This window comes from Fusarium oxysporum, genomic scaffold (genome assembly GCF_000149955.1).
Source record: "Fusarium oxysporum f. sp. lycopersici 4287 supercont2.46 genomic scaffold, whole genome shotgun sequence".
In the NCBI taxonomy this organism is placed as follows: domain Eukaryota; kingdom Fungi; phylum Ascomycota; class Sordariomycetes; order Hypocreales; family Nectriaceae; genus Fusarium; species Fusarium oxysporum.
Window position 1 is genome coordinate 166,848 of NW_017264849.1, and position 9,505 is coordinate 176,352.

At 48.4% G+C, this 9,505-nt stretch overlaps 5 protein-coding genes across 5 annotated transcripts in view; 3 read left to right on the forward strand and 2 right to left on the reverse strand.

Moving 5' to 3' along the window:
• FOXG_17186 (uncharacterized protein) overlaps window positions 1-16 on the forward strand; it is a gene marked incomplete at both ends in the record, with an annotated part of 1,446 nt that extends 1,430 nt beyond the window's left edge. Inside the window, one exon of the mRNA XM_018397206.1 lies at window positions 1-16. Coding sequence (XP_018258258.1) covers window positions 1-16 — 16 coding nt within the window.
• Window positions 1-2,109, reverse strand: FOXG_17187 (uncharacterized protein). The gene is made up of 3 exons (XM_018397207.1): window positions 1,083-2,109; window positions 898-1,033; window positions 1-845 (listed from the first exon to the last, which is right to left on the reverse strand). Exons 1-3 carry the CDS (start codon window positions 1,997-1,999, stop codon window positions 279-281), a joined length of 1,620 nt encoding a protein of 539 aa, XP_018258259.1. The 5' UTR covers window positions 2,000-2,109; the 3' UTR covers window positions 1-278.
• Window positions 2,110-2,954: 845 nt separating this feature from the next.
• Window positions 2,955-5,077, forward strand: FOXG_17188 (uncharacterized protein). Its single transcript, XM_018397208.1, has 3 exons — window positions 2,955-3,322; window positions 3,374-4,123; window positions 4,172-5,077. Exons 1-3 carry the CDS (start codon window positions 3,078-3,080, stop codon window positions 4,896-4,898), a joined length of 1,722 nt encoding a protein of 573 aa, XP_018258260.1. The 5' UTR covers window positions 2,955-3,077; the 3' UTR covers window positions 4,899-5,077.
• A 161-nt stretch (window positions 5,078-5,238) lies between these two features.
• FOXG_17189 (NADPH2:quinone reductase) lies at window positions 5,239-7,283 on the forward strand (the record flags this gene model as incomplete). Its single annotated transcript, XM_018397209.1, has 6 exons — window positions 5,239-5,339; window positions 5,393-5,460; window positions 5,510-5,814; window positions 5,858-6,069; window positions 6,121-6,485; window positions 6,949-7,283. The coding sequence occupies 6 exons, from the start codon at window positions 5,239-5,241 to the stop codon at window positions 7,281-7,283; spliced, it is 1,386 nt and encodes a 461-aa protein (XP_018258261.1).
• Window positions 7,284-7,604: 321 nt separating this feature from the next.
• On the reverse strand, window positions 7,605-9,474 carry FOXG_17190 (uncharacterized protein). The gene is made up of 2 exons (XM_018397210.1): window positions 9,291-9,474; window positions 7,605-9,239 (listed from the first exon to the last, which is right to left on the reverse strand). Exons 1-2 carry the CDS (start codon window positions 9,380-9,382, stop codon window positions 7,781-7,783), a joined length of 1,551 nt encoding a protein of 516 aa, XP_018258262.1. The 5' UTR covers window positions 9,383-9,474; the 3' UTR covers window positions 7,605-7,780.
• Window positions 9,475-9,505: the final 31 nt, after the last annotated feature.

Below are 9,505 nucleotides of genomic sequence, written 5' to 3' on the forward strand. Positions count from 1 at the left end.
AATCATATATAACTGATGTCCACGGACGAATTATTCATCACATGAGAATAACAGTACACGCACACGTCTCATTATCTCTAATAGTTTATAAACTTTACAAGCTAAGAACCCAAGTCCCTTCAACTTCCTGGAAGTTGGGAGTTCCGTATCCAGTGGTGGGATCCCATCCAGCTGTGGCGTTCCATCGAGCACCGGGAACAAGACCAGATCCAGCGGGCTCAGGCTTTCCAGACTGAGTGTTGTTGCCGTCACAGCCGATAGCATAGCCACCAGTGATGTCAGTCAAGACCTTGGGTCCATGCTTGTAGATAAGAGGGTTCAACCATCCCCAAGCTCTTCTTACCAGCCTTGAAGCGGGCATCGTTCAACAGACCAACGATAGCAGCCCAAACAGGAGCAGCAGCGCTGGTACCTCCACTGCGAGCCTGCTTACCGTTGTAGATAACCTCATAGTCAGGGGCAACACTGTGTCCAGCGACATCAGGGAAGCCTCGGCCCTCCCAGTTGGTGTAAGGACCGTAGTACTTCTTGGTCTCCTTGGAGACAGTCTTCATGTACTTCTTGATGGCTTTGTCCTGGTAGCTGGGTCGAGGGAAGTACTTGCTGAAACCACCGGAGGATCCCTCCCAGGCAATCTCGGGGGTGACGTCGACGGTACCGCCGACGGAAGTGAGGTAGGGGCATGTGGCGGGGAAGATGGCGTTGAACTCGACGGTCTTGTAGTCGGGAGCAAGGCAGCCAGAACCGACACCGATGTCACCGGAAGAGAAGATGACACTGATGCCACGGAGACCGAGAAGACCGATCATGTTGCAGGTGAGTGTAGCATACTCACGAGGAACGCTCTGTTTCAGAGTTAGATGGCACTTGTATCAGGAACTAGATGAAGAAACTTACGTCTTCTTCATCGCCGTAGGAAGTGGAGATGACGGCTGGGAGATCTTTCTGGCCCAAGAGGTAACGGAAGAAAGGCACGTAGGGCTCGTTCTGGTTATCCTTCTCGGTGGGCTGATCGATGTTGGGAACGAAAGGTCTGCGCGGGTCAGTAACTCCACATGTAATCCAGCATAGGTGAAACTCACGGTGAACCTCCCGTAATGTACTGCTTGAAAGGAAGAGGATGAGCAATTCCGACAATGTTTTCAGCATCAAGGTTAGCCTCTCCAAAGTTTCCATGCGCAGTATTCTGATCATCGGTGCCATTGTTGATCAGAATAGTGGTGTAGTTCTGCTTAGGAATGCCAAACAGCTCCTCAAACTTGAAGACATCAGAGTAAATAGCAGCCTGGCCGAGAAAGCTGCTGAAACCAATCTCACTTCCAGACTTGGCATCAGGAGTGTAGTCTCCAATGTTGTACATCTGCTTGAGGCAAGAAGGGGTGATGCTTGTCTGGCATGAAGCATCAACGGTGCTCTTGGAGGGAGAGACCTTTCGCTCTTGGAGGGTGCGCGAGGGGTGAGGCACAGGGTTGAACGCAACGGTGCCACCGAAGTTTGTGCTAGGATCAACGAATTGAACGTGACCAGCGACATCATCAGGAATGGAGTAAGACAGCGTTCTCAGCTTCGTCTGACCATCCTTAGTGTAGTACTGGTAATCACCTCCGAGAAGCGTATTGGCCTTCTCAACATCAGCAGCAAAGTCAATGAAAGCACCGTTGACCTTGTAGTGCTTGATGCCCTTTGACTTGAGCCACTTTGTCACACTAGCCACCGCCTCCTTGGAAGGAGAGAAAGTGCTGGTGAGCTCATCGTGGGAGAGCCAGTTACCGTAGTTGGCGCTGTCGGGGCTGGAGAGATCAAGAAGCTTTGATTCGAGCTGATCCACGTTTTGCATGGTTAGTGCAAGACTGAAGACATGCTGCGTGTTGGAAGCGACTTTGGCGGTCCTTTGGACTTGCCAGCCTTGGGGGGCTTCAGCATGGTGAGAGAAGGATTTGCCAAATGCTGAAGGCAGCGCCGATAAGGCGAGTACCAGGTTTTGGGAGGAGATATACATGGTGACGTGGAGCACCTATCAAACAAAAGAACGACTTGACAAGACCAGAGACTGGATGACAGATAAAACTTCTGATCTATGTGAATTTGGCTCATTTATCTACATATTCACTTGTTATCACTTATCACGAACTGTCAAGTTCACGCGCCTCTGGATAACACGGCAAAGAAATGGAGATGTCGATTCACAAAAGGTCTCGGTGTTGAACAAAAGGCCTCCGGGGTTCTTGGCGCCGAGCTTCTCGATTTGGGGCATTTTCCGTATCCCGTTTGCAGATCATGATGCGATTAGTCCGATATGGGAAGTTACTCAGGGGCACGCTGTGGGGTCACGCACGGATAACGGCATTCACTATCTTATCTATGGGGGAACGTTTGTTGGTTTTGCACAATTTTGATGGACTTTTTGTTAGGGAAATCACGCGATCAGGAGGACAAAAGTGCATTGTGGAATGGCGACGGGGATGGAAGGTTACATGTAAATACGGAAATGGTGAGATTGAGTTCAAGGCTAATCTTGAGCTTGAGGTTAAGGAATTGGTCATGCATGTATTACACATGCCAAGCGCATCGGCGGGAAGGATTGCTTCTGGAAGAATGCCGTTGATAGGTCTACTGGGAATAATCGGTTTTTAACCCATTTTGAAAAGTATAGCATATTAATCCGTAAGTCTTATCTGACTTTTCTCGACTGATGGTATCGTCGCCGCAATGATACTCCAGTTTCAAAACTGTTCCCATCATGCTTATACAATAATTAATTTTTGTGCTTTTATAGAACCTATATCGATCCGTAAAAATAAACTCTATCATTTTATTTCCCCGGTCTCAAATGTCTAGTCCTATTGCCAGGATTAAGACATAAAATCAGTTTCAAATCATACACTCTAGGTTATCCAACTTCACATTAGCCTTCGAGAGTCCCGTACACGCTAACCCTTCTCAGTAAGTTACATCAAATCTCCCACCTCACCAATCAAATCACTTTCTTTCGATAGCGGTCAAAATGGCAATCAAACAATGTCAGCTTCCAACCATTGTCTCACCCTTCAACCACTCAACGTATCCGCCGTTGCACAATGAACGCGACGGAGACTGCCGCAGCCAATCCAGGCTCAGCGACAGAGGCAATAAGCTACTTCAAAGTTCTCAGCCTCGTAGTTCTCCCCTTCATCGTGACATACGTCTTCACGTCCTTCGGCAACAAGGGCTATCAGCATGGCCAAAGCGCACGAGAGCCCCCGAGGGTTCCGTACTGGATTCCATACGTAGGCAACACTATTGGCTTCGCTTTTGACACTGAGCGCTTTTTATCATCTATTCTGTAAGTTCTCCCGGACCGATAAGTTCTTCCTCCACTGATCTCCGGGTCCAGATCCAAATTCGGCAAAGTCCCGCTTCGTATCTTTGTTGGCGCAGAGCCGATGTACTTCATCCCTCATGGCCAGCCTATCATTGAACTCTTCAAGGCGTCGCGACACTTGACTACCAAGTCTCTTGGTGTCATGACTGTCCGAGATGCGTTTGGCTTGCCAGAGTCTGATATGCCGATCTATGTTGATGAGGATTCTCAGTTTGGACATGTTGACCCATTGAAGAGATTTGACTTTGTTCAACATCGTGATTTACATGCTCTTTTGACAGGAGGGCCACTGAATTCAATGACTGCAAAGTTTGTTGAGGTCTACTCTGATATTATTGAGAAAGATACCAGGTTGAATGAGGACGATTGGACTGAGGTCGATGATCTTTACGAGTGGCTCAAAAACAATCTTCTCCGCGCTGCAATAACTGCTCTATGCGGCGATAAGTTTCTTGAGATCTCACCAAACTTCCTTGAAGACTTTTGGTTGTTTGACTATCATCTTCCCAGCCTCTTCAAGCGGATGCCTCGATGGCTTGTTCCGAAGAGTTATGCGGCCAGAGACAAGTGCGTCGAGAGCATGCTGCGGTACCACGAGTACGGAAACCAGCTGTTTGACTTTACTGATGAAGACGGTGTCGTCAAGAAGGACTGGACATCGGAGTTTGGTACACGGTTGATGAGTGCTAGACAGAAAATGTTCCAGAGCGTTGGGATGACCCCGCGAGGTGGCGCTGCTCTTGATCTAGGGCTCATGTGGGCGTAAGTCGAGTACTCTACGAACCCAAGGGCCCGGCTAATAATTTGCAGGGTAAATGCTAATGCCATTCCCGCGGGCATGTGGATCCTCCTTGATATATTGCTCGACAAGGACCTGAAAGACAGAGTAATGGCCGAGATGCAACCTTCATTCATCGACAAGTCTCTATCTTTCGACATTGATAAGCTCTGCTCCAGCCCCCTGATCAATTCCATCTACCTCGAGACCTTACGTCTTCGCGTTGCTTCACCCGTTGGACGAACATCCATCATTCCTAATCTCAAATTCGGAAAATGGCAGTTCAAGAAAGGCGTCGGCATGCTATCTTCATCCTGGGTCGGCGGCCACGATCCCGATTTCTGGAATACCGGACATGTACAGCCTGGCGGAGTCGAAGAGCACCCCGTTGAATCGTTCTGGGCAGAGAGATTTCTGGTCTACGAGAATGACCCAGCCAGCGGCCCAGTTCGACCAACCGCTTCTGCCGAAAAGCCTGCAAAGCGTACCTCAGAGGATGACCGTAAGGCGCGCTCTACTATTGATGGAACGCAGGGATATTGGTATCCTTATGGGGGCGGAACGAAAATGTGTCCTGGTCGATTCTTCGCCAAACAGGAACTCATAGCTGCTGTGGCGGTCGCTCTGCGTGCATTTGACATTGAACTTGTTGACCCTGAAGCGGCGAGTAAGGTTAGGCCCAATATGGATTACTTTCCGTTTGGAACTATTCCTCCTAAGGGGAAGGTTGCTGCTCGGATTAGGAGGCGAAAGCTGTGATATGGTTGAGCTTGGCTTTTGGTTGTAGTATGTCTCGACTAGATGCGACATTAACAGAAGAACATCATATGCTTGGATGTGGTAATTTCAGGGTCTGAATAGCATTTTTTGCCATATGTATATACCATCATGGTAGAATGACGACAGTGTCGTGCAATTGTACCCGCATTCTGATATCTTTAACTCCACTGTAAATTGTGTCACTGAGCGTCATAAACACAAATATGTCATTACCTTTAGCTTTAATGCCTTGACTCATTGACCTGTGATTGTTTCATCCAAAACATAAATCCTTCATATTAAATAAGATTCCTGGTCACACTATTGCAAGATAACCACTATGAAAGCTGTCGGAATCTCGAAATACGGCCCTGTCGACAACCTTCAATCACGAGAGGTACCGAAGCCCAGTAATCCAATCGGCCGACAGATTCTCGTCAAGTCAGTTTCCAATGTCACCGCTTCTCGGATTTAAAAGTGCTGATGTTCGTTAGAGTGAAAGCTTGTTCCGTGAATCCGATCGATCACAAAGTGCGATCTGGAACCTATGACGATGCGCCCGGTATTTCTACCCGCTCTCGCCATGCGGAGTATGACTGACGAACTGATAGACTACTATGAACACGTCCCAAAGGATTTTCACATCATCGGTTTCGACGGAGCCGGTGTGATTGAGCAAACAGGACCTGACTGCCAGCTCTTCAAAGTCGGCGATGAAGTTTCTTGGGTCGGCGCAACAACTGAACAGGGGAGTTATGCAGAGTACCAGCTCGTGAGCGAATTGGCCTGCGCGAAGAAACCGAAGAACCTCGATTTTGTTGATACTGCGAGCTACGGTTTGACTTTCATGACGGCATATCAGTCGCTGTATCGGAGGATGGAGGTTAAGCCTGAAGAGCAGGCGGGTATTTTGATCGTGAGTACATAGCATCCGAGGAGATAGAGAAGTTAGCTGACAGGGACGTGTTCAACAAGATCAATGGTGGAGGTGGTGTTGGAAGTGCGGCTATTCAGCTTGCGAGAAGAGTTCTGAAGCTTCCGGTCGTGTAGCTACTGCATCGCGACCTGAGACGATCGACTCTTGCAAGCGGATGGGCGCTACTCATGTTATCAACCACCGGGGAGACCTTGTAAAGCAGATTGAAGAGCTGAATCTCGACGTTCCCATCAAGTAAGTCCTCTATGCTCCCTTCAATGACGATCTTCTTGCTTACAAGCATAGATACATCTATATCATCGCCCGAACCGAGCAATATACTGAATCCGTCGCCAAAATCTGCGCACCATTCGGAAAGGTCTGCACCATCGTTCAGGCAGACGTGAGCCTCTACGGAACAGAATTCATGTCGAAGTCCTTGACATTTTCATGGGATTGGCTGGGCTCTGCTGCGTATCATAACACAGGCGTCGAAGATTATCATGAGATGCTAGGCACTATTTCTCGTCTGATGGAAGACGGTACACTCTTCTCTACAGTTGGAACTCGTCTTAGGTTAACGCTTGAGGGGTTGAAGGAAGCGCATAAGAGTGTGGAGAGTAGTACTACAGTTGGGAAGATTGCGCTTGGTGTTGATGAGCCTGGGGAGGGTGAGCCGTTTGCTTAGCCTAGCGTCCTATACCAGCCAGCAAGTCACCGACAGACTGCAACCGATTTCGTCAAGCCATAATTTGTCGTCGATAAATAAGCCTGCGCCCTCCATGATCAACCCCCGTTCAAGACAGATTTGGAGATTAACTGAAGCAACCAATTGTGTCATCATTTGCGTGAACTAGGCAGAATTAGGACCGTGGGAAATAATCCAAGGAGTAAAACATGCTCTTGCTTCGCTTTCAGCCTTGTAGGTGGCTATGCTAGATTGATTATAGCTTCTGGTTGGCTAGAGCAAGCCACGAGGCTCAGCTGCCCCTCCTGACAATTGACCGCGCTGCAAGACTTCCGCTTTCATCTAGACCCGTTAATCACGCTCTTCAATTTCTCTCCTCTAGTACCTAAAAGCACTTGTCTTCTACCGGGAGTCTTCTAGAAAACTGTGTATCTCAATGCCAACAGACGACGAACCTAGGACGAGCCAAGATTTGGCGCCTCTGCCGCGAGACGTCGAGCTGGGGCCGGCTGACCATCAATCCGAGTCCCGGACCCGAGGTCTCAAAATACTATTTCAAAAGTACTTCTTATCTCTCTGTGGTTGGATCCTTGCTCTTGTCAGCACAGCTGTGTCAATTGCCGCTCTTCTTCCAGCTTTCCGTGGCCTGCTGCTCTCAGACAAACAGCTCAGACTCGCCGAGTGGTCAGCCCTGAAGGACTACCTAGATCAGTGCAAAGAAGACTCCGTAAGTGGCTCATCCACTATCAAAGGTATCAGCCCTTCTAATTTTATCCGATAGAAAACTGGGCACATCTCTGAAGAATGCGAGGCGGCCTTGACAAAATCGTTGCCACCTCCTCCAGGGTTGTCCTATAGCGATAATCTCGACCTTGGTTCTTGGGGAATTTCCTATAGGTCTGTTGGTTTAGAGGTAAAATATATTGAAACACTGAATTTCATGGTTATATGTCTACCATGGAGTGTTGTTATGGTCTGTTGGTTGTATCGCACGTGGCGACGGACTCGATCAAGGCATCCTGACAAATATGCATCTGTGACGAAATCTCGAGAACGACCAACTAGGACATCGTTGAAAACATCCTAAGACAAAAACAGGTTACAGGTGTATTCTTTTAGATTTCTTTGGGGCTCTGATCCAATAATAGGTGGCTAGTGTAGGCGACATAGCACTAGGTATATTGAGTATAAACATTGAATCGCTGACAAGTGGTATCGTTCTATATCCGCGATGAGACTAATCTCCTGCACTGACACCAACAATCGACCTCGTTATCCTCAGCTCGACATCTCAACCGCCCCAAATCTGATACTGCCCGTATTCCCCAACTCATTCAGCCAACCTTCAACATCAGAACTCACACCCAAAGCCAACTCCTCCTCAACAACCCCATCTTGCCAGGTATTCGTCATGGCTAAATCTCCGCCCTTAGCAGAGATGACACTGAAAGTCAAGGCCGATCCAAACGTCGGCGCAGTCTGAGTAAACGTAGCACTCTCAATAGCCCAGTTATCGCCCTCACCCTCCGCCTTGCCCTGTATGACACCAAGGTTGCTGATCTCCCATGAATACAATCGCGGTTTGCCATGGTCTTTGAGGAAAGACTGCCAGTCTTTGACGAACTTGGCCAGCCCGATATGATCATTCTTGGTACCCAAGTCCAGCTTTGCAGATAGCCCGTCTCGGATAGCTTTCGCGGACGACCAAACTGTAGCTTCCAGACCTGTGCTCATATCTCGCTGTGTTTCAGCCTCGTTAATTTGTTCCCGAAACTTGGCGACAAGATCCTCGTCAAACGTAAACGGCCAGTATGCCACGCTGTTGATCGCCGTCTTATTCAAATCGATGCTGGGATGTCCTGGCTTCTGGAATTGTCTCAGGCAAACAGGAGTACCGCATAAGAACGCAGAAGCTTTGATCTCAGCAAGTCTTTTCGCCATCGATACCGCAATGAGCGCATGCATAAGCCCCGTCAAAGTGGTGCCGTGCTGACGACAGGCGTCTAATACAGGCTTTAGTCCGTTTTTCGCAACTTTCATCGTCACCAGGTTTGTCTTTGATGGTTCTGTAGGTATTGGTGCCCAAGTTGCCATGTGCGGTAGTTCCTTCGCTTTCATCGAAGCGATAACGTCGCGCCCGATTTCACCGACAATGTAATGTAGCGAGACGGGTAGCTTGATCAAGTGATGCAATGGAGGCGTGAGCTCGGTGTTTGGGACCTCAAAGACGCGGTCTTTGATAATGACAGCATTGTCGTCTGGTGTATTGAGACAAGTGAAAAGACTGTCTTGGAAGACTTTTCCGCTTTTCCCATCCGCCGCTGTATGCTCCCAAGCAAAAATAACATCGATGAAGTTGGAATCGGTAGGCTGAAGTATCGTGGCTCGCCACCCGGGTCGTGTTTCGAGATTCGTATAGGGCTCATTGACTTGCCATTCTAAGGTAGCATGGAGCATCGATTCGTAGGTTTTTTGGTCAGAGACTGTCCGCCATTCTACGTGATTATTCAAGTCGATCTGATCGAGCCGTACCCAGTATTGCTTCTTAGAGTCCGCGTTAATTCGTCCAACCGTGAACAGCGGATGCTGCAGGATAGCGCGGGCGAAAGCATTCTCAACAAGCTTCTGGAATGATGCAGCATCCGAGGTGAGGAGTGCTTCGGGAATACGATAACGACATGATATCGCACAACCGATAATTGCTCCCAATGAATAGTGGGCAGCTTGGAAACATTCGCTGCAAAGCATTAGCTCAACCTTTGAGACTGCGGGATGGTGTAGCACTCACACAGGGCTGAGCTTCCTCAACACCTTGTCCTTGTCGTTTAGACTTCTGGCGCTCTTCTTGCTACGAAGGCGGTCGATCATGTTTGACGACATAGTGCAGCTGTAACCCTCGGCAGATGAGAGAAAGTTAAAGTCTGTATAGACCAGCGAACTAAGGGTTTAACTATGAATATTCAGAAGCATGAACACAACAATTTTATACAAAGTTTATAAAAT

Bases quoted from the DNA above. Each gene is read 5' to 3' on its own strand.
- FOXG_17187 (XM_018397207.1), bottom strand. From the start codon at position 1,999: ATGTATATCTCCTCCCAAAACCTGGTACTCGCCTTATCGGCGCTGCCT. The intron at 1,034-1,082 runs GTGAGTTTCACC...TGACCCGCGCAG, and splicing joins TACATTACGGGAGGTTCACC to ACCTTTCGTTCCCAACATCG. The intron at 846-897 runs GTAAGTTTCTTC...ACTCTGAAACAG, and splicing joins CCTACGGCGATGAAGAAGAC to AGCGTTCCTCGTGAGTATGC.
- FOXG_17188 (XM_018397208.1), top strand. From the start codon at position 3,078: ATGAACGCGACGGAGACTGCCGCAGCCAATCCAGGCTCAGCGACAGAG. The intron at 3,323-3,373 runs GTAAGTTCTCCC...CTCCGGGTCCAG, and splicing joins CGCTTTTTATCATCTATTCT to ATCCAAATTCGGCAAAGTCC. The intron at 4,124-4,171 runs GTAAGTCGAGTA...AATAATTTGCAG, and splicing joins GATCTAGGGCTCATGTGGGC to GGTAAATGCTAATGCCATTC.
- FOXG_17190 (XM_018397210.1), bottom strand. From the start codon at position 9,382: ATGTCGTCAAACATGATCGACCGCCTTCGTAGCAAGAAGAGCGCCAGA. The intron at 9,240-9,290 runs GTGAGTGCTACA...AATGCTTTGCAG, and splicing joins TTGAGGAAGCTCAGCCCTGT to CGAATGTTTCCAAGCTGCCC.